Below are 22,947 nucleotides of genomic sequence, written 5' to 3'. Positions count from 1 at the left end.
TCCATCTTTTCCAAACTGGAAATGCTTACCATCTGGTTAGGATTCGTGAGGGCAACAAATGGAAAACAGCCTTCAACACCCACCTTGGGTATTTAAGGTGCCTGGCGATGCTGTTCGTCCTCACAAATGTCCCAGCTTTTTTCCTAGCTCTTGTTAATGATGTCCTCAGGAATTTTATTTTATTTTTCTTGTTATTGTCTGCCTTGACGACATCTTGATTTTTTTCTAGAACCCTCAATGAGCAACAGAGCCACGTCTGGCAAATTCTCCACAGACACCTGGATTATAGGCTCATTGTGTAAAAGTCAGTCTACTGAATGGATCTGATCCTGGAGGTCTGCCCAACTATCTGTATGTTCCTACTTCAGCTCAGTCTAAGGTATTGCATTGAGAACACACAGCAAAATTTAACTCAGTAGTTAAATTAACTGCTTATAAGTTCATAGCAAAGGAAATTTCGGTGATCTAATCTGAAAAAATATGTTGGGGAATATATTGGATCCTGCACCATCACTCAAAATAAGATGGTCCCCACTCCTCCTGCAGGTCTCCTCAGACCCCTGCCTGTACCTGGGCAGCTGTGAGCCCCCAGAGCCCAAGAATTGGTCACTCACTTACTACCCAGGTAACACAGTCATTCAAATCATTTATTAGGTAAAGAGTTTGCCATGGACCCTAAAATTATACAGGCAGGGGAAGTCTTGATCTCCAGAGTTCCACTCAATCCTAAGCTTCACATATCTGAAGATGCTGTTGTTTGTATACTGTTGACAAATGAGAGAGAGGTGGTAATGAAAAGAACCAACCAGGTTGAAAAGTAAATGCTATATAACATTGTGCGGTAGTAGCCCCTCCCAGACCAGCTGTCAGTGCATCCCAGTAAATTTTGTCATCAGTTTTTTCTTATTTGGTTACAAATTGAGCCCATTAAAAACAGCATGACTGAAAGAGCTCTAATATGTTTTTGTGTTGTACTCACTGGTAGGTTGAAGGTCTGAAATTCTCTTCCTTGGCTGTCATATAGGAAAGTTCCCAAAAAGGTCCCTTCTGCCCCTATGGTCAACATTCCCTTGAAGAAGAAGAGAGGTTTTGGTGAGAATTATAATACAAAAAAACGTGAAATCTTTAGACTATCAACAAAATCATGTCACTCACATAGGCAGAAAACACTCTTGGGGCGCTTTTTTTGGTTCCATCGGGCGACTGGTGTTTTCGGAGATGTCCCAGTGTCAGGGCAGTGATGGAGACTGGGTGGAACAGTGAGATGATTACACTCTGACCTGCCAGGGGCCAGCAGTTCCCTGGAGGCACAGGTAAATATTCCTGAGGAAAGAAAATTAATTATCACGCTGCCCAGAGTTCATAAATGTAAACTTTTTCTCCATGTTATATCACTTTGAATCCTGCTGTGCAAACTATGTCATTCTTACTTGGATTACTCTTCTACTGGCCCTGGAGGGGTCCACCCACTGCATACATTTGCGCACAGAGTTCTCTGTCCATGAGGAAACCCCGCTTTGGATCATGGCTCCTGAATTCACACAAATCACAGACAAATTATTTGTTTTCTTTGTGTACATTCATGTATAAATGATGATGAGACAGATGAAGATGGCGATCTTTACCTTGAGATTCAAAAATTGGCTGAGTGTCTGCTGTTTCTGCTTCTTTCTTGCTGTTTATGGAAATTGTGCAGCTCACAATTCCTAAGAGACACGAAGTAGAGAGGTTAGGGGTGGATGTGGGGACAAATGGTCCAGGTTTTACTTGTGTGTTAGGAAGGATTGTCTGACAGAAAGTTCTGACTCACTCACCAAAAGTCAGAAGGGGCAGCATCAAGAAAGTGATGATGTGCTTTAAAAGTCTTGTTTTGTCTGCAAAGAGAGAACCACAGGGGAGTTTACAGTCTGATAACAGAATCTTCTTCTCTCATTCTAAATGATGTTAAAATTGAGTAGTGGTCCTTACTTTGCTGTATGCGAGGGTTCATAAAGGGACCTCGTCTCCTATGTTTTCTCCGACGGAAGACCCTAAAAGATGACACACAAGTTTAAAGACTTATTCTACAGGTGAAGATTTACACCGTCGGCACGCCTGAGGATGTTTTATCCAGAATGTAGCGTGCAGTCCCAAAAGCATCCACACACATACTTGTATGAGGTCTCTTTATATGAAATATTTGGAGCTCCGTCTTCCCTATAATAGCCTGACTCCTGCAGGCGGAGGCTTCTTCGTGCCATCACTGTAAAATGGCAGAAAGACAGAAAATGATCAGTGATTCACTCTTTAAACACAAGATGCATTCATCACTATGTAAAATCAAAACTTATTATTAAAAGCTGTTTACTTTCTCTACTTAGAATCATTCAATATATTTAACATCCTAAGACCTGGCCTCCACATATGTGCACACAACACATTTTGGGTTGTCTAGACCAAAATGCAAAATTTTGCTCTACAAGGGGCTGATATCCACTTATGAGGACATTATACTGCCATTGAGATTTAAAGTGAATGTCCTCATATGTGGATCTCATTTTTCTCAGAAACAAAAATCAGGTCGAAACAAACAAAAAAAAGTAATTCTTTGTTTTTACAGCCCAAATAACAAAGAGAAATTAAAAAGGCATGCCATGAAAGAGTTCAGGTCTTAGGAGGTAAAACAAAGCTTTGCATCTCTGCTGCAATAAGTCTTTAAAGCAATGTGCACCAAGCTCATACCTTTAGGGATCAGGTGTTCACCTGTCTCTGGCTGATCTTTAGTGGATCAGTGTATGCTTGTCGTTTTTTCTCTCTCTCGCTGCAATCACAGGTATCTGAGTATGCTGAGTATGCTGAATGCTGCAAACACGAAGGTTTACTAATAAATTTATTTTTTTTCAAATCCAAAAACATTCTGTCTGACGCAGTTGCCATGGAAGCACGTGTAAACACTGTCAGCAGAGTTGCTATAATTCGTCATTTTTTCACATCACCGCAACTTTTTCCCTCTTAAAAAAAATGCACGTTACCAATGCAGTGCTTAACACTCTAAACTGGTGTTTATTTAACTGTGGCATCTCTCCTTTGTCTCCCAGTAGACATGATTTAGGTGATCTGGACAAATTACAAGGTATCCATCCCTGCATATAATTCAATACACTGTTCCAAACTGGAAAAAACAGCCGGCATTCCCAGAGGGCGTGTATCAGTACCTTTACTTGTCGACATTTCCAACACAAGTCCTCTCTACCAACACCCATTCAATACAGCGCTGAAGGAGTATAATAATATATATTAAGAATTTTGTGCTGCATAAATCCCTCCTTATCTATCGGGTTACTTTCGTGTGTTATTGTAACTCTTCCTTTTAAACAGTTTCTTATTTGTAAATACTTCCAAAAATGACAATAGCGCTCCAAACAAAACTTATTTGTAATATTCTCATATGACATGAAAAAATCTCCCTCAAATAAGTCACAACAGTTCTGATACCTCTTCTTAGCCATTGTGCCCAGTAAACAGTCTGCTTACCAATTTTTATTTTAAGATTATCCCACAAGGTGGCATACTTTTAAGGCACAAGTTTATATTTTTATGCACGTCCAACCACACCATTTTTGAAATTTCAAAATAGGATTTTGCATCTTACCCTCTTTATTTACTTTTTGTGATAAAATATAAATTGGTGTGGATGGAGATGCAAGCTCTTGTTCTATTAAAATCCAATCTATATCGGTTTTCATTGCGCAATGTTTGCCTAATCTAGCCATTTTTAAAAGAGATGCTTTAATACTCTATATTGCCTAGGTCTATTCCCTCTTCTTTTTTTTGGTTGGGAAAGTCGATTAATGTTAATAAGGGGTTCGAACCCTTCCAAAGAAAATCTTTTATCATATTATTATAGCTTTGGAACATCTGTCGCGGGATACACATGGGCAACATTCCTGTATAATAGCTGATGACTGTTGATATAACCATTTTTACTGTTTACTTTTCCCCACAATGTCAAACTAGTTTACTCAATTTATCCAAATTTTTATTGATTTTGCTTATTAATTTTCCCACACTGTTAGCCATAATATCCTCAATATTTGGGTTCAATTCAATTACAACACACTTCATTCCTTTGTCCACCCACTTAAAGTTAAAGCCCAATATTAGGTTATGACTACAAGTTTGGGAAACTGGCATCACCTCTGATTTATGCCAATTAACTTTGTACTCCAAAAACAGTGAATAATTATCAGTCACCTCTAATAGTGTTGTGATATAATTAGCAGGGTCTTGGCTTAATACCAGAACATCATCTGTGTACAGGAACAATTTGTGTTCTCTACCTCCCCCAAATACACCTTTAATCTCTGCATTTTCTCTGAATAGCTAATGGCTCTGAAAAGATGGTAAATAGAAGTGGACCTAAATTACATCCTTGACGTGTTGATCTAGAAATACTCAAAAAAGGAGAGAGTACCCCATTCGTAAATACAGCTTCTTCTGGCCTCAAATATATGGTTCTAATCCATCTGCAAAAGTTGTCGCCTAATTCAAATTTTTCCAGGGTCCTAAACAGATATTTCCACTCCACCGTATCAAGTCCTTCTGTGCATTTAAATATGGAGCCAGTGCAGGATTTGTGTCTATTCTTGATAAACCCTACTTGATCTTTATGAATAATTTGTGGTAGTACAACCTCCAGCCTCATTGTTAATACTTTGGATAGAATTTTGTAATCCACATTGATTAAATTTATCAGTCTGTAATTGCCTGGATCCGTTAAATCTTTGTCGCCTTTGGAACTACTGATATTATGGCCAGATTAAAACTTGCAGGGGGCCGTCCATATTCAAAGGCTTCATGTAATACTCAGTTAAAAATGGACGTAGCAAATCTCTAAATTTGTGATAAAACTCTGCTGGGAGGCCATCTATTCCTGGTGACTTTCCAGCTTTCATTGCACAGATCCTTCCTTTACTTTGCCTCTGTTAGGGGAGTTTGCAATTTGTCAGAATTGGAATATTCTTAAATGCCTAAGTCAGTCACCTGATCTTATCCCAGTTGAGCATACATTTCACTTGTTGAAGACAAACTTTGAACAGAAAGGCCCACAAACAAACAGCAACTGAAAGCCGCTGCAGTAAAGGCCTGACAGGGCATTAAAAAGGAGGAAGCCCAGCATCTGGTGATGTCCATGAGTTCAAGAACTAGGCTGTCATTGTAAGTAAAGGGTTTTTTTTAATCAAGTATTAGAAATGGACATTTATTTTTCTGTTATTTAATTTGTCAATTACTTTGAATCCCCTGAAATTAAGGGATTGTGTTAAAAACGCTTTAGCTCCTCACATTTTTATGCAATCTTTTCATTCAACACACCAACTAGTTAAAACTGCAGGAATGTCTTAAAGACATAAAGACCTGGATGACTAAACTCTCTGAAGAGCCTTCAGTTGATCCAAAATGCTGCAGCAAGAGTACTGACAGGAACTAGAAAGAGAGAGCATATTTCTATATTGCACTCTCCTTTCTCTGTTTAATCTGTAATCAAATTTAAAATCCTGTTCCTCACATACAAGGTGTTGAATAATCATTCCCCATCTTAATGACCCTATTGTACTGTATCACCGCTGACAAGCTCTTCATTCTCAGACTGCTGTTTTACTTGTGGTTCATAGAGCATTTAAAAGTAGAATGGGAGGCACAGCCTTCTTCAGCTTTCAGACCCCTCTTCTGTAGAACCAGCTCTCAGTTTGGATTCAGGACACAGACGCCGTCTCTGCTGTTAAGATTAGATTTAAAACTTTAATAAAGTGTATACTTAGGACTGGATCCGGTGACCCTGAATCCTCCCTTAGTTACACTGCAATAGGTGTTGGCTTCTAGGGGATGCATTGAGTGTTTCCTCTTCAGTCACCTTTCTCACTCACTATGTGTTTATACATCTCTCTGCATTTGATTATTAGCTATTAAACAATGAATACATATTACAAACTCTGTTATTAGTAATTATGCCACAAACATCAAAGACAAATCCTTATATGGTTGGAACAGAACCATGTAAGGATTTGTCTTATAATAATTTAAAGTTAGACCTAACAACATAAAAAAACCAAAACTAAAGACCATAAGTTATTGTTTTTTTTTTTTACCTGTCCCAGTTTCTCCAGTAATGTACAGCATTCATTTGTTGATTATTTATCAAACATAAAATTCTCACCCTTTTATTCTGCTTTTAAAAAAAGAAAAGAAGAAAAAAGATAGTGGTTTATATTTTAAAACACTGTCGCCAAAAGAAAAAAAAAAGACTTCTTGTGGAATTCATATTCATTTTCTTTTATATATTTTTTCTCATTAATGCAGTTGTACTGTGTATTTTTCCAATTTGTTTTGCAGGAAAGTATTTTAAAGAAGAATTAGATAAAGTTAAAAGCGACACCAGCCAGGAAACGGCTCTTTCTAATCTGTAGCGATGACAGGAAGTACGTAAAAGTTCGCGCATGTGTAAAGCAAACCTTACCCTGCGAGTCATCGCTGAGGGTTTAAAGCATATGTTTTTGTTTCTGTTTCGTGTGCAGTCATTTGTGTTGATCTTTTTATTACTTTGATTTGCAGTGACTCTTCCCGCAGGAACATTTCTATGGGACAGCACTTAATTGAGACTTCCAGTAATGTCAGGTTGCTCGGTTATCCCTCTGACGTTACCGCAGCGGGACGGGGGCGCGAGGAGGATTCGTTTCATTCACCTGGTGGGTCTGACATCGTTCAGACTGACAGAGAGCACCAAACAGGTGAGTTAATGCTTCACAGGTAGTCCAAGAGGGTGATGTATTACCACCAGCATAATAAACACATCTCCTTACTTGCAGGACGGTCGCAGACTTTCTAATTGGATAGTGATAAGTAATGTTTAACAAATAAGTACTGTAGCTAACTAAAAACAAAAAACAGCTTAGTAAAATAAATAAATAAATAAATAAAGCTTGACTAATACTATACTGCAGTTTTACACTCATCGGGCATTTTATTAAGTACACCTTACTAGTACTGGGTTGGGCCTACTGTTGCCTCCAGAGCCAGCTTAAATCTTTGTGGCACAGATTCAACAAGGAGCTGGGTACCTTCCTCTGAGATTTTGATCACACACAGCTCCTGCAGATTTGTCGGCTGAACATCCATGATGTGAATCTCCTGTTCCAGGACATCCTCCTGGAGTTGGACCTGGTGGCTGTGGCGGCCATGTGTGTACAGTGAACTCATTTTCGCTGCCAGTTTGAGATTATTTGAGCTTTGTGACATGCTATGTTATCCTCCTGGAAGCAGAAGATGGGTAAACTGTGGTCATAAAAGCTGGACATGGTGAGCAACAATACTCAAGTAGCCTGTTGAAATTCTGTTCAGTTGGCACTAAGAGTCCCAAATTAAACTTTGCTCCACCCAAACCCGCAAAATGTAGCGTCAGTTTCTTTTCTTAGCTGACAGGAGTGACACCCAGTGTGGATTTCTTCTGCTGTAGTCCATCTGCTAAAAGCTTCAACATGTTGTCCATTCGCAGATGCTCTTCTGCATAATTTAGGTGGGATGAGTGGTTGTTTGAGTGGTTCTTGCCTTCCTGTCAGCTGAAAACTCAAAAGTCTGGCCAGACTACTTTGACCTCTGGCATCAAGACATTTTCACCCAGAGAAATTCTCTGTAAAAGCATGTTTGTGTGGCTAAAGTCCCAACAACCATGTCACATTCAAAGTCACTTAAATCATGTTTTTTCTCCATTCTGATGCTCGCGTTGAACTTCAGCGGGTTGTCTTGGTCATGTCTACATGCACAAATGCACTGGGGTGCTGGCATGTCATTGGCTTATTATAGACTCACATTAATGAGCAGTTGAGCATGTATACCATTAACATGGTCAGGCAGTGTACGTTATTGTCAGGCTTTATACGGCGGTGGCTTATATTCATCCTCTCTGTTTCAGGGTTCAACGATTCCGCTCTATTTGGGAGCCGATCTCCTCTCAAAGACTGATGTGCGTACAGAAAACCATCCAAGACACCATGCCAAGTTTGCCAAGAAAGGCCTTGCAACAAAAATAACTTTTTCCTCAGGTAAAATACAGACATACCAGTGGAAGTTAAACATTAACTACACCTGTGCCTCTAAAACCACGGGGTGGGTGTAGACAATCAAATGAAATAAATATGACTAGGGGGAAATAAACATAGACAAGCTCATGCTATCGCATTGATATGCACCTTATTTTTAGGTAAAAGTCACCCACCAGGACAGACACATTGTCACACTGATCCCCCTGATTGTGTTCAAGCTTTCAGGTTTCACGGCTTGAAGGTACCCTCTGCAAATAACAGCCTGTGGTTCTACAGCATTCAGGGACTTTTTCGAGTAGCCTTTGAGTTGTACAGTAAGCAAGATCAGCTTGCTGTGCTGGAGAATTTCCAGGTAAACATCATGTATACGTGATAATTTTATTTTTCTGTCACAATGCATGTTTTAATCACATCTGTCCCCTAGGATGTCTGGAAAGCACAGATCAGTGACAGCCCTCTGGAAGTGAGTTACAGCCTCAGCGTGCAGCTGGACCCTTCAGGGTCGCTCAGCCAGCGTGACTCACAATCAAAGGGTGTAATATCACAGCCTCCTTATTTCCAGGCTGACAAGGACGTGGTAGATGTTAGTAGCATGGACACTGCTGACACATCAGCAGATCATGATTATTGTTCTCTTCCCAAGCAGAGCTTACAATCTGAGCAAAGAGAAGTAGTAATATCCACAGTGAGACAAAAATTGCACCGCTTGGATGAACAGTTCTCCTCGGAGCCTCGAAGCTGCTCAGAGCAGCTGGAGACGGTCTTGCTGCTTTTGGAGAACATTGATCGCTACATAAATGGGAGACTTGAAGAAAAAGATGCGACGGAGATTGTGCTGGCTCTGCTAAAGGCCAAAGACTGGGGCCCAGTGTATTCAAGCAGCCTGCTCACTTGTATAGGACGTTGGCTTGGCCAGCAGTTTCATGCAGCCAACAGCAGCATCAGCCAGAAGGTGGAGGGCTTTAAACTTCAGCACATTGAGCGCATCAGCGACCTGCCACCTGCTGAGGAACTAGCCACAGAGCTGTTCCCTGAAGCGATGCGGACGCTGCTGCTTCACTGGATGGGCTTAAGTGAGGACTTCAGCCTTGAAAAGAGACGCAGCGAATACCCAATCCTGCTCCTCATCCTCGAGTTTGCCAACCACAACCTCATCACTGGCGTAGCTCATGTGTTGTACTCCAGTCTTATATGCAGGTAAAAGTGTCAACATAAGACCTGTTTTTCAATGGAACAACGTTTTATATTCAAATAAAGGTTTATTTTGTGCGTGTGTGTACATTACTATACATATGACTCCTCTTAGGTTGGGTAAGGTTCAGTATTAGCAAAAACATTTGTTACACAGTACCCTGAAAAAATCTCCAGATTCTCATTTCTTACTTTTGCTAGGAAAAGAGATATGGGTGGAGATTGATCAAAACACACTATCTAATATAGAAAGAACAGTGGCTGAGATCCAAACAAGCTTAAAGTCAGTATCTGGTTGTGACCACCTTTATTAGTGTTTCATTGTGTTTTTACTGTCTAGGTATGTTTTTGCTGCATTGACAGTGTGCTTGGGGTCACTGTTATGCTAAAAAAATAAAACCTCTGACCATCAGATATTTCCAGGTGGTATTGACTGGTGGATCAAAATCTGACTGTACTTTTCTGGGTTCACAGTTCAGTCAGTTTTGATTAAATCTCTGGCACCACTGGCTGAAATGCAGCTCTGTGACAGAGCCTCCACCATGTTTTACACACAGTAGCAGAAGATACAGTTGTACCTCTCTTCTGAACTTGTCTGTATATCGTGACGATGATTTGAACCAAAAATGTAAAATATGGATTCATCTCTCCATCAGACCCGTTGTCACTGATTTTCAGGTACTGTTTATCTGCTGTGGGCTAGTTTTTGGGTTTTTAGGTCCTCCACTTGTCCAGTTTCTTCTGATTTATTTTATTGATACAATGCACACTATCCTGAGATATGCCAGGTTCATGGCTAAAGGTTCTTTGGGAATCACCTTGGTGGTGTAAACATTATTTTTGAAACACGTTATGATCCAACCATATCACATAAAAGGAAATGCTGCGACGTGTTCTAAAACTTTTTTAAGACACAAAATTTATTTATTTGAAACACATTAAAAAGTACAAAAGAACATTTGAAACACATTTACTCCTCCCCACTCATCTCTGTGCAGGACAATTTACAGGAATTGTCCTGCAGGGGCCAGCAGTTCCCTGGAGGCCCAGGTAAATATTCCTGAGGAAAGAAAATTAATTATTACGCTGCCCAGAGTTCATAAATGTAAACTTTTTCTCCATGTTATATCACTTTAAATCTTGCTGTGCAAACTATGTCATTCTTACTTGGATTACTCTTCTACTGGCCCTGGAGGGGTCCACCCACTGCATACATTTGCGCACAGAGTTCTCTGTCCATGAGGAAACCCCGCTTTGGATCATGGCTCCTGAATTCACACAAATCACAGACAAATTATTTGTTTTCTTTGTGTACATTCATGTATAAATGATGATGAGACAGATGAAGATGGCGATCTTTACCTTGAGATTCAAAAATTGGCTGAGTGTCTGCTGTTTCTGCTTCTTTTTTGCTGTTTATGGAAATTGTGCAGCTCACAATTCCTAAGAGACACGAAGTAGAGAGGTTAGGGGTGGATGTGGGGACAAATGGTCCAGGTTTTACTTGTGTGTTAGGAAGGATTGTCTGACAGAAAGTTCTGACTCACTCACCAAAAGTCAGAAGGGGCAGCATCAAGAAAGTGATGATGTGCTTTAAAAGTCTTGTTTTGTCTGCAAAGAGAGAACCACAGGGGAGTTTACAGTCTGATAACAGAATCTTCTTCTCTCATTCTAAATGATGTTAAAATTGAGTAGTGGTCCTTACTTTGCTGTATGCGAGGGTTCATAAAGGGACCTCGTCTCCTATGTTTTCTCCGACGGAAGACCCTAAAAGATGACACACAAGTTTAAAGACTTATTCTACAGGTGAAGATTTACACCGTCGGCACGCCTGAGGATGTTTTATCCAGAATGTAGCGTGCAGTCCCAAAAGCATCCACACACATACTTGTATGAGGTCTCTTTATATGAAATATTTGGAGCTCCGTCTTCCCTATAATAGCCTGACTCCTGCAGGCGGAGGCTTCTTCGTGCCATCACTGTAAAATGGCAGAAAGACAGAAAATGATCAGTGATTCACTCTTTAAACACAAGATGCATTCATCACTATGTAAAATCAAAACTTATTATTAAAAGCTGTTTACTTTCTCTACTTAGAATCATTCAATATATTTAACATCCTAAGACCTGGCCTCCACATATGTGCACACAACACATTTTGGGTTGTCTAGACCAAAATGCAAAATTTTGCTCTACAAGGGGCTGATATCCACTTATGAGGACATTATACTGCCATTGAGATTTAAAGTGAATGTCCTCATATGTGGATCTCATTTTTCTCAGAAACAAAAATCAGGTCGAAACAAACAAAAAAAAGTAATTCTTTGTTTTTACAGCCCAAATAACAAAGAGAAATTAAAAAGGCATGCCATGAAAGAGTTCAGGTCTTAGGAGGTAAAACAAAGCTTTGCATCTCTGCTGCAATAAGTCTTTAAAGCAATGTGCACCAAGCTCATACCTTTAGGGATCAGGTGTTCACCTGTCTCTGGCTGATCTTTAGTGGATCAGTGTATGCTTGTCGTTTTTTCTCTCTCTCGCTGCAATCACAGGTATCTGAGTATGCTGAGTATGCTGAATGCTGCAAACACGAAGGTTTACTAATAAATTTATTTTTTTTCAAATCCAAAAACATTCTGTCTGACACAGTTGCCATGGAAGCACGTGTAAACACTGTCAGCAGAGTTGCTATAATTCGTCATTTTTTCACATCACCGCAACTTTTTCCCTCTTAAAAAAAATGCACGTTACCAATGCAGTGCTTAACACTCTAAACTGGTGTTTATTTAACTGTGGCATCTCTCCTTTGTCTCCCAGTAGACATGATTTAGGTGATCTGGACAAATTACAAGGTATCCATCCCTGCATATAATTCAATACACTGTTCCAAACTGGAAAAAACAGCCGGCATTCCCAGAGGGCGTGTATCAGTACCTTTACTTGTCGACATTTCCAACACAAGTCCTCTCTACCAACACCCATTCAATACAGCGCTGAAGGAGTATAATAATATATATTAAGAATTTTGTGCTGCATAAATCCCTCCTTATCTATCGGGTTACTTTCGTGTGTTATTGTAACTCTTCCTTTTAAACAGTTTCTTATTTGTAAATACTTCCAAAAATGACAATAGCGCTCCAAACAAAACTTATTTGTAATATTCTCATATGACATGAAAAAATCTCCCTCAAATAAGTCACAACAGTTCTGATACCTCTTCTTAGCCATTGTGCCCAGTAAACAGTCTGCTTACCAATTTTTATTTTAAGATTATCCCACAAGGTGGCATACTTTTAAGGCACAAGTTTATATTTTTATGCACGTCCAACCACACCATTTTTGAAATTTCAAAATAGGATTTTGCATCTTACCCTCTTTATTTACTTTTTGTGATAAAATATAAATTGGTGTGGATGGAGATGCAAGCTCTTGTTCTATTAAAATCCAATCTATATCGGTTTTCATTGCGCAATGTTTGCCTAATCTAGCCATTTTTAAAAGAGATGCTTTAATACTCTATATTGCCTAGGTCTATTCCCTCTTCTTTTTTTTGGTTGGGAAAGTCGATTAATGTTAATAAGGGGTTCGAACCCTTCCAAAGAAAATCTTTTATCATATTATTATAGCTTTGGAACATCTGTCGCGGGATACACATGGGCAACATTCCTGTATAATAGCTGATGACTGTTGATATAACCATTTTTACTGTTTACTTTTCCCCACAATGTCAAACTAGTTTACTCAATTTATCCAAATTTTTATTGATTTTGCTTATTAATTTTCCCACACTGTTAGCCATAATATCCTCAATATTTGGGTTCAATTCATTTCCAAGACACTTCATTCCTTTGTCCACCCACTTAAAGTTAAAGCCCAATATTAGGTTATGACTACAAGTTTGGGAAACTGGCATCACCTCTGATTTATGCCAATTAACTTTGTACTCCAAAAACAGTGAATAATTATCAGTCACCTCTAATAGTGTTGTGATATAATTAGCAGGGTCTTGGCTTAATACCAGAACATCATCTGTGTACAGGAACAATTTGTGTTCTCTACCTCCCCCAAATACACCTTTAATCTCTGCATTTTCTCTGAATAGCTAATGGCTCTGAAAAGATGGTAAATAGAAATGGACCTAAATTACATCCTTGACGTGTTGATCTAGAAATACTCAAAAAAGGAGAGAGTACCCCATTCGTAAATACAGCTTCTTCTGGCCTCAAATATATGGTTCTAATCCATCTGCAAAAGTTGTCGCCTAATTCAAATTTTTCCAGGGTCCTAAACAGATATTTCCACTCCACCGTATCAAGTCCTTCTGTGCATTTAAATATGGAGCCAGTGCAGGATTTGTGTCTATTCTTGATAAACCCTACTTGATCTTTATGAATAATTTGTGGTAGTACAACCTCCAGCCTCATTGTTAGTACTTTGGATAGAATTTTGTAATCCACATTGATTAAATTTATCAGTCTGTAATTGCCTGGATCCGTTAAATCTTTGTCGCCTTTGGAACTACTGATATTATGGCCAGATTAAAACTTGCAGGGGGCCGTCCATATTCAAAGGCTTCATGTAATACTCAGTTAAAAATGGACGTAGCAAATCTCTAAATTTGTGATAAAACTCTGCTGGGAGGCCATCTATTCCTGGTGACTTTCCAGCTTTCATTGCACAGATCCTTCCTTTACTTTGCCTCTGTTAGGGGAGTTTGCAATTTGTCAGAATTGGAATATTCTTAAATGCCTAAGTCAGTCACCTGATCTTATCCCAGTTGAGCATACATTTCACTTGTTGAAGACAAACTTTGAACAGAAAGGCCCACAAACAAACAGCAACTGAAAGCCGCTGCAGTAAAGGCCTGACAGGGCATTAAAAAGGAGGAAGCCCAGCATCTGGTGATGTCCATGAGTTCAAGAACTAGGCTGTCATTGTAAGTAAAGGGTCTTTTTTAATCAAGTATTAGAAATGGACATTTATTTTTCTGTTATTTAATTTGTCAATTACTTTGAATCCCCTGAAATTAAGGGATTGTGTTAAAAACGCTTTAGCTCCTCACATTTTTATGCAATCTTTTCATTCAACACACCAACTAGTTAAAACTGCAGGAATGTCTTAAAGACATAAAGACCTGGATGACTAAACTCTCTGAAGAGCCTTCAGTTGATCCAAAATGCTGCAGCAAGAGTACTGACAGGAACTAGAAAGAGAGAGCATATTTCTATATTGCACTCTCCTTTCTCTGTTTAATCTGTAATCAAATTTAAAATCCTGTTCCTCACATACAAGGTGCTGAATAATCATTCCCCATCTTAATGACCCTATTGTACTGTATCACCGCTGACAAGCTCTTCATTCTCAGACTGCTGTTTTACTTGTGGTTCATAGAGCATTTAAAAGTAGAATGGGAGGCACAGCCTTCTTCAGCTTTCAGACCCCTCTTCTGTAGAACCAGCTCTCAGTTTGGATTCAGGACACAGACGCCGTCTCTGCTGTTAAGATTAGATTTAAAACTTTAATAAAGTGTATACTTAGGACTGGATCCGGTGACCCTGAATCCTCCCTTAGTTACACTGCAATAGGTGTTGGCTTCTAGGGGATGCATTGAGTGTTTCCTCTTCAGTCACCTTTCTCACTCACTATGTGTTTATACATCTCTCTGCATTTGATTATTAGCTATTAAACAATGAATACATATTACAAACTCTGTTATTAGTAATTATGCCACAAACATCAAAGACAAATCCTTATATGGTTGGAACAGAACCATGTAAGGATTTGTCTTATAATAATTTAAAGTTAGACCTAACAACATAAAAAAACCAAAACTAAAGACCATAAGTTATTGTTTTTTTTTTTTACCTGTCCCAGTTTCTCCAGTAATGTACAGCATTCATTTGTTGATTATTTATCAAACATAAAATTCTCACCCTTTTATTCTGCTTTTAAAAAAAGAAAAGAAGAAAAAAGATAGTGGTTTATATTTTAAAACACTGTCGCCAAAAGAAAAAAAAAAAGACTTCTTGTGGAATTCATATTCATTTTCTTTTATATATTTTTTTCTCATTAATGCAGTTGTACTGTGTATTTTTCCAATTTGTTTTGCAGGAAAGTATTTTAAAGAAGAATTAGATAAAGTTAAAAGCGACACCAGCCAGGAAACGGCTCTTTCTAATCTGTAGCGATGACAGGAAGTACGTAAAAGTTCGCGCATGTGTAAAGCAAACCTTACCCTGCGAGTCATCGCTGAGGGTTTAAAGCATATGTTTTTGTTTCTGTTTCGTGTGCAGTCATTTGTGTTGATCTTTTTATTACTTTGATTTGCAGTGACTCTTCCCGCAGGAACATTTCTATGGGACAGCACTTAATTGAGACTTCCAGTAATGTCAGGTTGCTCGGTTATCCCTCTGACGTTACCGCAGCGGGACGGGGGCGCGAGGAGGATTCGTTTCATTCACCTGGTGGGTCTGACATCGTTCAGACTGACAGAGAGCACCAAACAGGTGAGTTAATGCTTCACAGGTAGTCCAAGAGGGTGATGTATTACCACCAGCATAATAAACACATCTCCTTACTTGCAGGACGGTCGCAGACTTTCTAATTGGATAGTGATAAGTAATGTTTAACAAATAAGTACTGTAGCTAACTAAAAACAAAAAACAGCTTAGTAAAATAAATAAATAAATAAATAAAGCTTGACTAATACTATACTGCAGTTTTACACTCATCGGGCATTTTATTAAGTACACCTTACTAGTACTGGGTTGGGCCTACTGTTGCCTCCAGAGCCAGCTTAAATCTTTGTGGCACAGATTCAACAAGGAGCTGGGTACCTTCCTCTGAGATTTTGATCACACACAGCTCCTGCAGATTTGTCGGCTGAACATCCATGATGTGAATCTCCTGTTCCAGGACATCCTCCTGGAGTTGGACCTGGTGGCTGTGGCGGCCATGTGTGTACAGTGAACTCATTTTCGCTGCCAGTTTGAGATTATTTGAGCTTTGTGACATGCTATGTTATCCTCCTGGAAGCAGAAGATGGGTAAACTGTGGTCATAAAAGCTGGACATGGTGAGCAACAATACTCAAGTAGCCTGTTGAAATTCTGTTCAGTTGGCACTAAGAGTCCCAAATTAAACTTTGCTCCACCCAAACCCGCAAAATGTAGCGTCAGTTTCTTTTCTTAGCTGACAGGAGTGACACCCAGTGTGGATTTCTTCTGCTGTAGTCCATCTGCTAAAAGCTTCAACATGTTGTCCATTCGCAGATGCTCTTCTGCATAATTTAGGTGGGATGAGTGGTTGTTTGAGTGGTTCTTGCCTTCCTGTCAGCTGAAAACTCAAAAGTCTGGCCAGACTACTTTGACCTCTGGCATCAAGACATTTTCACCCAGAGAAATTCTCTGTAAAAGCATGTTTGTGTGGCTAAAGTCCCAACAACCATGTCACATTCAAAGTCACTTAAATCATGTTTTTTCTCCATTCTGATGCTCACGTTGAACTTCAGCGGGTTGTCTTGGTCATGTCTACATGCACAAATGCACTGGGGTGCTGGCATGTCATTGGCTTATTATAGACTCACATTAATGAGCAGTTGAGCATGTATACCATTAACATGGTCAGGCAGTGTACGTTATTGTCAGGCTTTATACGGCGGTGGCTTATATTCATCCTCTCTGTTTCAGGGTTCAACGATTCCGCTCTATTTGGGAGCCGATCTCCTCTCAAAGACTGATGTGCGTACAGAAAACCATCCAAGACACCATGCCAAGTTTGCCAAGAAAGGCCTTGCAACAAAAATAACTTTTTCCTCAGGTAAAATACAGACATACCAGTGGAAGTTAAACATTAACTACACCTGTGCCTCTAAAACCACGGGGTGGGTGTAGACAATCAAATGAAATAAATATGACTAGGGGGAAATAAACATAGACAAGCTCATGCTATCGCATTGATATGCACCTTATTTTTAGGTAAAAGTCACCCACCAGGACAGACACATTGTCACACTGATCCCCCTGATTGTGTTCAAGCTTTCAGGTTTCACGGCTTGAAGGTACCCTCTGCAAATAACAGCCTGTGGTTCTACAGCATTCAGGGACTTTTTCGAGTAGCCTTTGAGTTGTACAGTAAGCAAGATCAGCTTGCTGTGCTGGAGAATTTCCAGGTAAACATCATGTATACGTGATAATTTTATTTTTCTGTCACAATGCATGTTTTAATCACATCTGTCCCCTAGGATGTCTGGAAAGCACAGATCAGTGACAGCCCTCTGGAAGTGAGTTACAGCCTCAGCGTGCAGCTGGACCCTTCAGGGTCGCTCAGCCAGCGTGACTCACAATCAAAGGGTGTAATATCACAGCCTCCTTATTTCCAGGCTGACAAGGACGTGGTAGATGTTAGTAGCATGGACACTGCTGACACATCAGCAGATCATGATTATTGTTCTCTTCCCAAGCAGAGCTTACAATCTGAGCAAAGAGAAGTAGTAATATCCACAGTGAGACAAAAATTGCACCGCTTGGATGAACAGTTCTCCTCGGAGCCTCGAAGCTGCTCAGAGCAGCTGGAGACGGTCTTGCTGCTTTTGGAGAACATTGATCGCTACATAAATGGGAGACTTGAAGAAAAAGATGCGACGGAGATTGTGCTGGCTCTGCTAAAGGCCAAAGACTGGGGCCCAGTGTATTCAAGCAGCCTGCTCACTTGTATAGGACGTTGGCTTGGCCAGCAGTTTCATGCAGCCAACAGCAGCATCAGCCAGAAGGTGGAGGGCTTTAAACTTCAGCACATTGAGCGCATCAGCGACCTGCCACCTGCTGAGGAACTAGCCACAGAGCTGTTCCCTGAAGCGATGCGGACGCTGCTGCTTCACTGGATGGGCTTAAGTGAGGACTTCAGCCTTGAAAAGAGACGCAGCGAATACCCAATCCTGCTCCTCATCCTCGAGTTTGCCAACCACAACCTCATCACTGGCGTAGCTCATGTGTTGTACTCCAGTCTTATATGCAGGTAAAAGTGTCAACATAAGACCTGTTTTTCAATGGAACAACGTTTTATATTCAAATAAAGGTTTATTTTGTGCGTGTGTGTACATTACTATACATATGACTCCTCTTAGGTTGGGTAAGGTTCAGTATTAGCAAAAACATTTGTTACACAGTACCCTGAAAAAATCTCCAGATTTTCATTTCTTACTTTTGCTAGGAAAAGAGATATGGGTGGAGATTGATCAAAACACACTATCTAATATAGAAAGAACAGTGGCTGAGATCCAAACAAGCTTAAAGTCAGTATCTGGTTGTGACCACCTTTATTAGTGTTTCATTGTGTTTTTACTGTCTAGGTTTGTTTTTGCTGCATTGACAGTGTGCTTGGGGTCACTGTTATGCTAAAAAAATAAAACCTCTGACCATCAGATATTTCCAGGTGGTATTGACTGGTGGATCAAAATCTGACTGTACTTTTCTGGGTTCACAGTTCAATCAGTTTTGATTAAATCTCTGGCACCACTGGCTGAAATGCAGCTCTATGACAGAGCCTCCACCATGTTTTACACACAGTAGCAGAAGATACAGTTGTACCTCTCTTCTGAACTTGTCTGTATATTGTGACGATGATTTGAACCAAAAATGTAAAATATGGATTCATCTCTCCATCAGACCCGTTGTCACTGATTTTCAGGTACTGTTTATCTGCTGTGGGCTAGTTTTTGGGTTTTTAGGTCCTCCACTTGTCCAGTTTCTTCTGATTTATTTTATTGATACAATGCACACTATCCTGAGATATGCCAGGTTCATGGCTAAAGGTTCTTTGGGAATCACCTTGGTGGTGTAAACATTATTTTTACACCACCACGTTATGATCCAACCATATCACATAAAAGGAAATGCTGCGACGTGTTCTAAAACTTTTTTAAGACACAAAATTTATTTATTTGAAACACATTAAAAAGTACAAAAGAACATTTGAAACACATTTACTCCTCCCCACTCATCTCTGTGCAGGACAATTTACAGGAATTGTCCTGCAGGGGCCAGCAGTTCCCTGGAGGCCCAGGTAAATATTCCTGAGGAAAGAAAATTAATTATTACGCTGCCCAGAGTTCATAAATGTAAACTTTTTCTCCATGTTATATCACTTTAAATCTTGCTGTGCAAACTATGTCATTCTTACTTGGATTACTCTTCTACTGGCCCTGGAGGGGTCCACCCACTGCATACATTTGCGCACAGAGTTCTCTGTCCATGAGGAAACCCCGCTTTGGATCATGGCTCCTGAATTCACACAAATCACAGACAAATTATTTGTTTTCTTTGTGTACATTCATGTATAAATGATGATGAGACAGATGAAGATGGCGATCTTTACCTTGAGATTCAAAAATTGGCTGAGTGTCTGCTGTTTCTGCTTCTTTCTTGCTGTTTATGGAAATTGTGCAGCTCACAATTCCTAAGAGACACGAAGTAGAGAGGTTAGGGGTGGATGTGGGGACAAATGGTCCAGGTTTTACTTGTGTGTTAGGAAGGATTGTCTGACAGAAAGTTCTGACTCACTCACCAAAAGTCAGAAGGGGCAGCATCAAGAAAGTGATGATGTGCTTTAAAAGTCTTGTTTTGTCTGCAAAGAGAGAACCACAGGGGAGTTTACAGTCTGATAACAGAATCTTCTTCTCTCATTCTAAATGATGTGAAAATTGAGTAGTGGTCCTTACTTTGCTGTATGCGAGGGTTCATAAAGGGACCTCGTCTCCTATGTTTTCTCCGACGGAAGACCCTAAAAGATGACACACAAGTTTAAAGACTTATTCTACAGGTGAAGATTTACACCGTCGGTACGCCTGAGGATGTTTTATCCAGAATGTAGCGTGCAGTCCCAAAAGCATCCACACACATACTTGTATGAGGTCTCTTTATATGAAATATTTGGAGCTCCGTCTTCCCTATAATAGCCTGACTCCTGCAGGCGGAGGCTTCTTCGTGCCATAACTGTAAAATGGCAGAAAGACAGAAAATGATCAGTGATTCACTCTTTAAACACAAGATGCATTCATCACTATGTAAAATCAAAACTTATTATTAAAAGCTGTTTACTTTCTCTACTTAGAATCATTCAATATATTTAACATCCTAAGACCTGGCCTCCACATATGTGCACACAACACATTTTGGGTTGTCTAGACCAAAATGCAAAATTTTGCTCTACAAGGGGCTGATATCCACTTATGAGGACATTATACTGCCATTGAGATTTAAAGTGAATGTCCTCATATGTGGATCTCATTTTTCTCAGAAACAAAAATCAGGTCGAAACAAACAAAAAAAAGTAATTCTTTGTTTTTACAGCCCAAATAACAAAGAGAAATTAAAAAGGCATGCCATGAAAGAGTTCAGGTCTTAGGAGGTAAAACAAATCTTTGCATCTCTGCTGCAATAAGTCTTTAAAGCAATGTGCACCAAGCTCATACCTTTAGGGATCAGGTGTTCACCTGTCTCTGGCTGATCTTTAGTGGATCAGTGTATGCTTGTCGTTTTTTCTCTCTCTCGCTGCAATCACAGGTATCTGAGTATGCTGAGTATGCTGAATGCTGCAAACATGAAGGTTTACTAATAAATTTATTTTTTTTCAAATCCAATAACATTCTGTCTGACGCAGTTGCCATGGAAGCACGTGTAAACACTGTCAGCAGAGTTGCTATAATTCGTCATTTTTTCACATCACCTGTCAACCGCAACTTTTTCCCGACCGCATCTTAAAAAAATGCACAAAATAAAAAAAAACAGCTTAATAAAATAAATAAATAAAGCTTGACTAATACTATACTGCAGTTTTACACTCACCGGGCATTTTATTAAGTACACCTTACTAGTACTGGGTTGGGCCTACTGTTGCCTCCAGAGCCAGCTTAATCTTTGTGGCACAGATTCAACAAGGAGCTGGGTACCTTCCTCTGAGATTTTGATCACACAAAGCTCCTGCAGATTTGTCGGCTGAACATCCATGATGTGAATCTCCTGTTCCAGGACATCCTCCTGGAGTTGGACCTGGTGGCTGTGGCGGCCATGTGTGTATACAGTTCATAAATGTAAACTTTTTCTCCATGTTATATCACTTTAAATCTTGCTGTGCAAACTATGTCATTCTTACTTGGATTACTCTCCTCTTGGCCCTGGTGGGGTCCACCCAGTGCATAAATTTGCACAACCACCACTTTGCAGAGTTCTCTCTAGGCAAGTATGTCCACGAGGAGACGTCGCTTAGGATCATGACTCCTGAATTCACACAAATCACAGACAAATTATTTGTGTTCTTTGTGTACATTCATGTATAAATGATGAAACAGATGAAGATCCTTACCTTGAGATTCTGAGGTGAAATTTGGCAGAGTGTCTGCCACAGGATGAACCTCTGTCATCTGTTGCCTCAGAGACGTACGTTACTAATTGTTTGCTTTTGGTGAAAATTGTGTAGCTCACAATTCCTGGGAGACACAAAGTAGAGAGGTTAGGGGTGGATGTGAGTACAAATGGGCCAGTTTTACTTGTGTGTTAGAAAGGACTGTCTGACAGTATAGAATCAGAAGGTTCTGAGTCACTCACCAAAAGTCAGAAGGGGCAGCATCAAGAAAGTGATGATGTGCTTTAAAAATCTTGTTTTGTCTGCAAAGAGAGAACCACAGGTGAGTTTACAGTTTGATAACAGAATCTTCTTCTTCCATTTTAAATAATGTTAAAATTGAGTAGTGGTCCTTACTTTGCTGTGTGTGAGGGTTCATAAAGGGATCTTGTCTCCTGTATTTTCTCTGACAGAAGACCCTAAAAGATGACACACAAGTTTAAAGACTTATTCTACAGGTGAAGATTTACATTGTCGGTACCAAGCAGGGCCGTGCAGAGAGGTTTAAAGGGGCGGGTGCTTAAAGCTAAAAAGGGGCACATTGAGCCAGGCTGAATAACAACAACACACATTCATCAAGAATCTAATATGGGCAACAAGGCAAAGCAAACGTAGCCGATGTTTTACCTGATGGGTACAATGTTGCTGTTGAGGGGTTGCTGTGGATAGTGCTGGAGGGCAGGGCTGTGTTGATCTGAGACTGTAGACATTAAAAAGTCCATAGGAGAGATGGTAGCTGATTAAACAAGTGTCATGAGATAATAACTAAATGCAAAGATTGGTGACAGCGCTTAGGCTCTGCCTGTGAATCACTCTTTGCTTCTCTTCTTCCTTCCATCCCATCTTTTCATATATCACTCTCCACTTGCTGTCTATCTGAGAACAAGGCACAACTTGCTATTGCAATAAACTATAATTTAATTATCCACACCTAACAACTCTTGCACTTAATCTATAATAAAATGATGAGAGAAAAATGTTATAGCACTGCCTTTAGTAGCCTCACACAGCTCCTACTGTTTCCTCCTCATGTCCTTACCAGCCATGTCTGGACAATGTTATATCATGAGTAATAATTTAAAATAATCCATATACATAAAACACACACACGCACGCACACACAGTGACATTTTAGACCTTCTTCAGAATACTGTATATACTATGGGCATCATGGTGCTGATCCAGAATCCTTACATTATTATTTATTACTAGAGCTACAATAATAAAGCAATGAGGAGGGGGAAGTAATAAATATGAAATAATGTCATTATGATGATTCCATTTGT

At 39.7% G+C, this 22,947-nt stretch overlaps 5 protein-coding genes across 10 annotated transcripts; 2 read left to right on the top strand and 3 right to left on the bottom strand.

The window, feature by feature from the left end:
* Window positions 1-626: 626 nt before the first annotated feature.
* On the bottom strand, window positions 627-3,014 carry LOC147317466 (SUN domain-containing protein 3-like). The gene is made up of 9 exons (XM_086314433.1): window positions 2,722-3,014; window positions 2,152-2,242; window positions 1,969-2,030; window positions 1,815-1,874; window positions 1,626-1,706; window positions 1,431-1,531; window positions 1,156-1,323; window positions 980-1,069; window positions 627-764 (listed from the first exon to the last, which is right to left on the bottom strand). Exons 2-9 carry the CDS (start codon window positions 2,238-2,240, stop codon window positions 651-653), a joined length of 765 nt encoding a protein of 254 aa, XP_086170559.1. The 5' UTR covers window positions 2,241-2,242; window positions 2,722-3,014; the 3' UTR covers window positions 627-650.
* A 3,615-nt stretch (window positions 3,015-6,629) lies between these two features.
* On the top strand, window positions 6,630-9,344 carry LOC147317465 (uncharacterized). 2 transcript variants are annotated; one of them, XM_086314432.1, is made up of 5 exons: window positions 6,636-6,764; window positions 7,174-7,332; window positions 7,946-8,075; window positions 8,294-8,427; window positions 8,500-9,344. In XM_086314432.1, exons 2-5 carry the CDS (start codon window positions 7,330-7,332, stop codon window positions 9,274-9,276), a joined length of 1,044 nt encoding a protein of 347 aa, XP_086170558.1. In that variant the 5' UTR covers window positions 6,636-6,764; window positions 7,174-7,329; the 3' UTR covers window positions 9,277-9,344. The 2 variants fall into 2 exon arrangements, with proteins under 2 accessions (XP_086170557.1, XP_086170558.1); XM_086314431.1 differs by lacking the exon at window positions 7,174-7,332 and having other exon boundaries at window positions 6,630-6,764.
* Window positions 6,630-18,349, top strand: LOC147317463 (uncharacterized). 3 transcript variants are annotated; one of them, XM_086314428.1, is made up of 5 exons: window positions 6,630-6,764; window positions 15,594-15,769; window positions 16,951-17,080; window positions 17,299-17,432; window positions 17,505-18,349. In XM_086314428.1, the coding sequence occupies exons 2-5, from the start codon at window positions 15,650-15,652 to the stop codon at window positions 18,279-18,281; spliced, it is 1,161 nt and encodes a 386-aa protein (XP_086170554.1). In that variant the 5' UTR covers window positions 6,630-6,764; window positions 15,594-15,649; the 3' UTR covers window positions 18,282-18,349. The 3 variants fall into 3 exon arrangements, with proteins under 3 accessions (XP_086170554.1, XP_086170553.1, XP_086170555.1); XM_086314429.1 differs by lacking the exon at window positions 6,630-6,764 and adding an exon at window positions 16,179-16,337 and having other exon boundaries at window positions 15,641-15,769; XM_086314427.1 differs by lacking the exon at window positions 6,630-6,764 and having other exon boundaries at window positions 15,471-15,769.
* Window positions 10,174-11,923, bottom strand: LOC147317464 (uncharacterized). The gene is made up of 7 exons (XM_086314434.1): window positions 11,725-11,923; window positions 11,155-11,245; window positions 10,972-11,033; window positions 10,818-10,877; window positions 10,629-10,709; window positions 10,434-10,534; window positions 10,174-10,326 (listed from the first exon to the last, which is right to left on the bottom strand). The coding sequence occupies exons 2-7, from the start codon at window positions 11,241-11,243 to the stop codon at window positions 10,237-10,239; spliced, it is 483 nt and encodes a 160-aa protein (XP_086170560.1). The 5' UTR covers window positions 11,244-11,245; window positions 11,725-11,923; the 3' UTR covers window positions 10,174-10,236.
* Window positions 18,350-19,181: 832 nt separating the features above from the next.
* On the bottom strand, window positions 19,182-22,947 carry LOC147317462 (uncharacterized). 3 transcript variants are annotated; one of them, XM_086314435.1, is made up of 10 exons: window positions 21,413-21,449; window positions 21,106-21,316; window positions 20,987-21,016; window positions 20,733-20,852; window positions 20,163-20,253; window positions 19,980-20,041; window positions 19,826-19,885; window positions 19,637-19,717; window positions 19,442-19,542; window positions 19,182-19,334 (listed from the first exon to the last, which is right to left on the bottom strand). In XM_086314435.1, exons 5-10 carry the CDS (start codon window positions 20,249-20,251, stop codon window positions 19,245-19,247), a joined length of 483 nt encoding a protein of 160 aa, XP_086170561.1. In that variant the 5' UTR covers window positions 20,252-20,253; window positions 20,733-20,852; window positions 20,987-21,016; window positions 21,106-21,316; window positions 21,413-21,449; the 3' UTR covers window positions 19,182-19,244. The 3 variants fall into 3 exon arrangements, 2 of the variants coding, with proteins under 2 accessions (XP_086170561.1, XP_086170562.1); XM_086314436.1 differs by lacking the exon at window positions 20,987-21,016 and having other exon boundaries at window positions 21,210-21,316; window positions 21,413-21,427; XR_015131843.1 differs by lacking the exons at window positions 19,182-19,334; window positions 19,442-19,542; window positions 19,637-19,717; ... (1 more) ...; window positions 19,980-20,041; window positions 20,163-20,253 and adding exons at window positions 21,623-21,746; window positions 21,865-21,924; window positions 22,019-22,080; window positions 22,289-22,947 and having other exon boundaries at window positions 20,356-21,316; window positions 21,413-21,537.

The sequence above is a fragment of the Aulonocara sp. 'chitande type north' Nkhata Bay genome, linkage group LG12 (genome assembly GCF_057382095.1).
Source record: "Aulonocara sp. 'chitande type north' Nkhata Bay isolate Kocher_YH1m ecotype deep benthic linkage group LG12, A_spYH_male_GT1.1, whole genome shotgun sequence".
In the NCBI taxonomy this organism is placed as follows: Eukaryota; Metazoa; Chordata; class Actinopteri; order Cichliformes; family Cichlidae; genus Aulonocara; species Aulonocara sp. 'chitande type north' Nkhata Bay.
The sequence above is the reverse complement of the archived record's forward strand: the minus strand, read 5'-3'. Positions and strand labels throughout refer to the sequence as shown.

Bases quoted from the DNA above. Each gene is read 5' to 3' on its own strand.
- LOC147317462 (XM_086314435.1), bottom strand. From the start codon at position 20,251: ATGGCACGAAGAAGCCTCCGCCTGCAGGAGTCAGGCTATTATAGGGAA. The intron at 19,886-19,979 runs GTAAGGACCACT...CTCTCTTTGCAG, and splicing joins GAACCCTCGCATACAGCAAA to ACAAAACAAGACTTTTAAAG. The intron at 19,335-19,441 runs GTAAGAATGACA...TTCTTTCCTCAG, and splicing joins CCAGTAGAAGAGTAATCCAA to GAATATTTACCTGGGCCTCC.
- LOC147317463 (XM_086314428.1), top strand. From the start codon at position 15,650: ATGTCAGGTTGCTCGGTTATCCCTCTGACGTTACCGCAGCGGGACGGG. The intron at 15,770-16,950 runs GTGAGTTAATGC...TCTCTGTTTCAG, and splicing joins TGACAGAGAGCACCAAACAG to GGTTCAACGATTCCGCTCTA. The intron at 17,081-17,298 runs GTAAAATACAGA...ATTGTGTTCAAG, and splicing joins AAAAATAACTTTTTCCTCAG to CTTTCAGGTTTCACGGCTTG.
- LOC147317466 (XM_086314433.1), bottom strand. From the start codon at position 2,240: ATGGCACGAAGAAGCCTCCGCCTGCAGGAGTCAGGCTATTATAGGGAA. The intron at 2,031-2,151 runs GTATGTGTGTGG...GTCATCTTTTAG, and splicing joins TATAAAGAGACCTCATACAA to GGTCTTCCGTCGGAGAAAAC. The intron at 1,875-1,968 runs GTAAGGACCACT...CTCTCTTTGCAG, and splicing joins GAACCCTCGCATACAGCAAA to ACAAAACAAGACTTTTAAAG.
- LOC147317464 (XM_086314434.1), bottom strand. From the start codon at position 11,243: ATGGCACGAAGAAGCCTCCGCCTGCAGGAGTCAGGCTATTATAGGGAA. The intron at 10,710-10,817 runs GTGAGTGAGTCA...CGTGTCTCTTAG, and splicing joins GCTGCCCCTTCTGACTTTTG to GAATTGTGAGCTGCACAATT. The intron at 10,327-10,433 runs GTAAGAATGACA...TTCTTTCCTCAG, and splicing joins CCAGTAGAAGAGTAATCCAA to GAATATTTACCTGGGCCTCC.
- LOC147317465 (XM_086314431.1), top strand. From the start codon at position 6,645: ATGTCAGGTTGCTCGGTTATCCCTCTGACGTTACCGCAGCGGGACGGG. The intron at 8,076-8,293 runs GTAAAATACAGA...ATTGTGTTCAAG, and splicing joins AAAAATAACTTTTTCCTCAG to CTTTCAGGTTTCACGGCTTG. The intron at 8,428-8,499 runs GTAAACATCATG...TCTGTCCCCTAG, and splicing joins CTGTGCTGGAGAATTTCCAG to GATGTCTGGAAAGCACAGAT.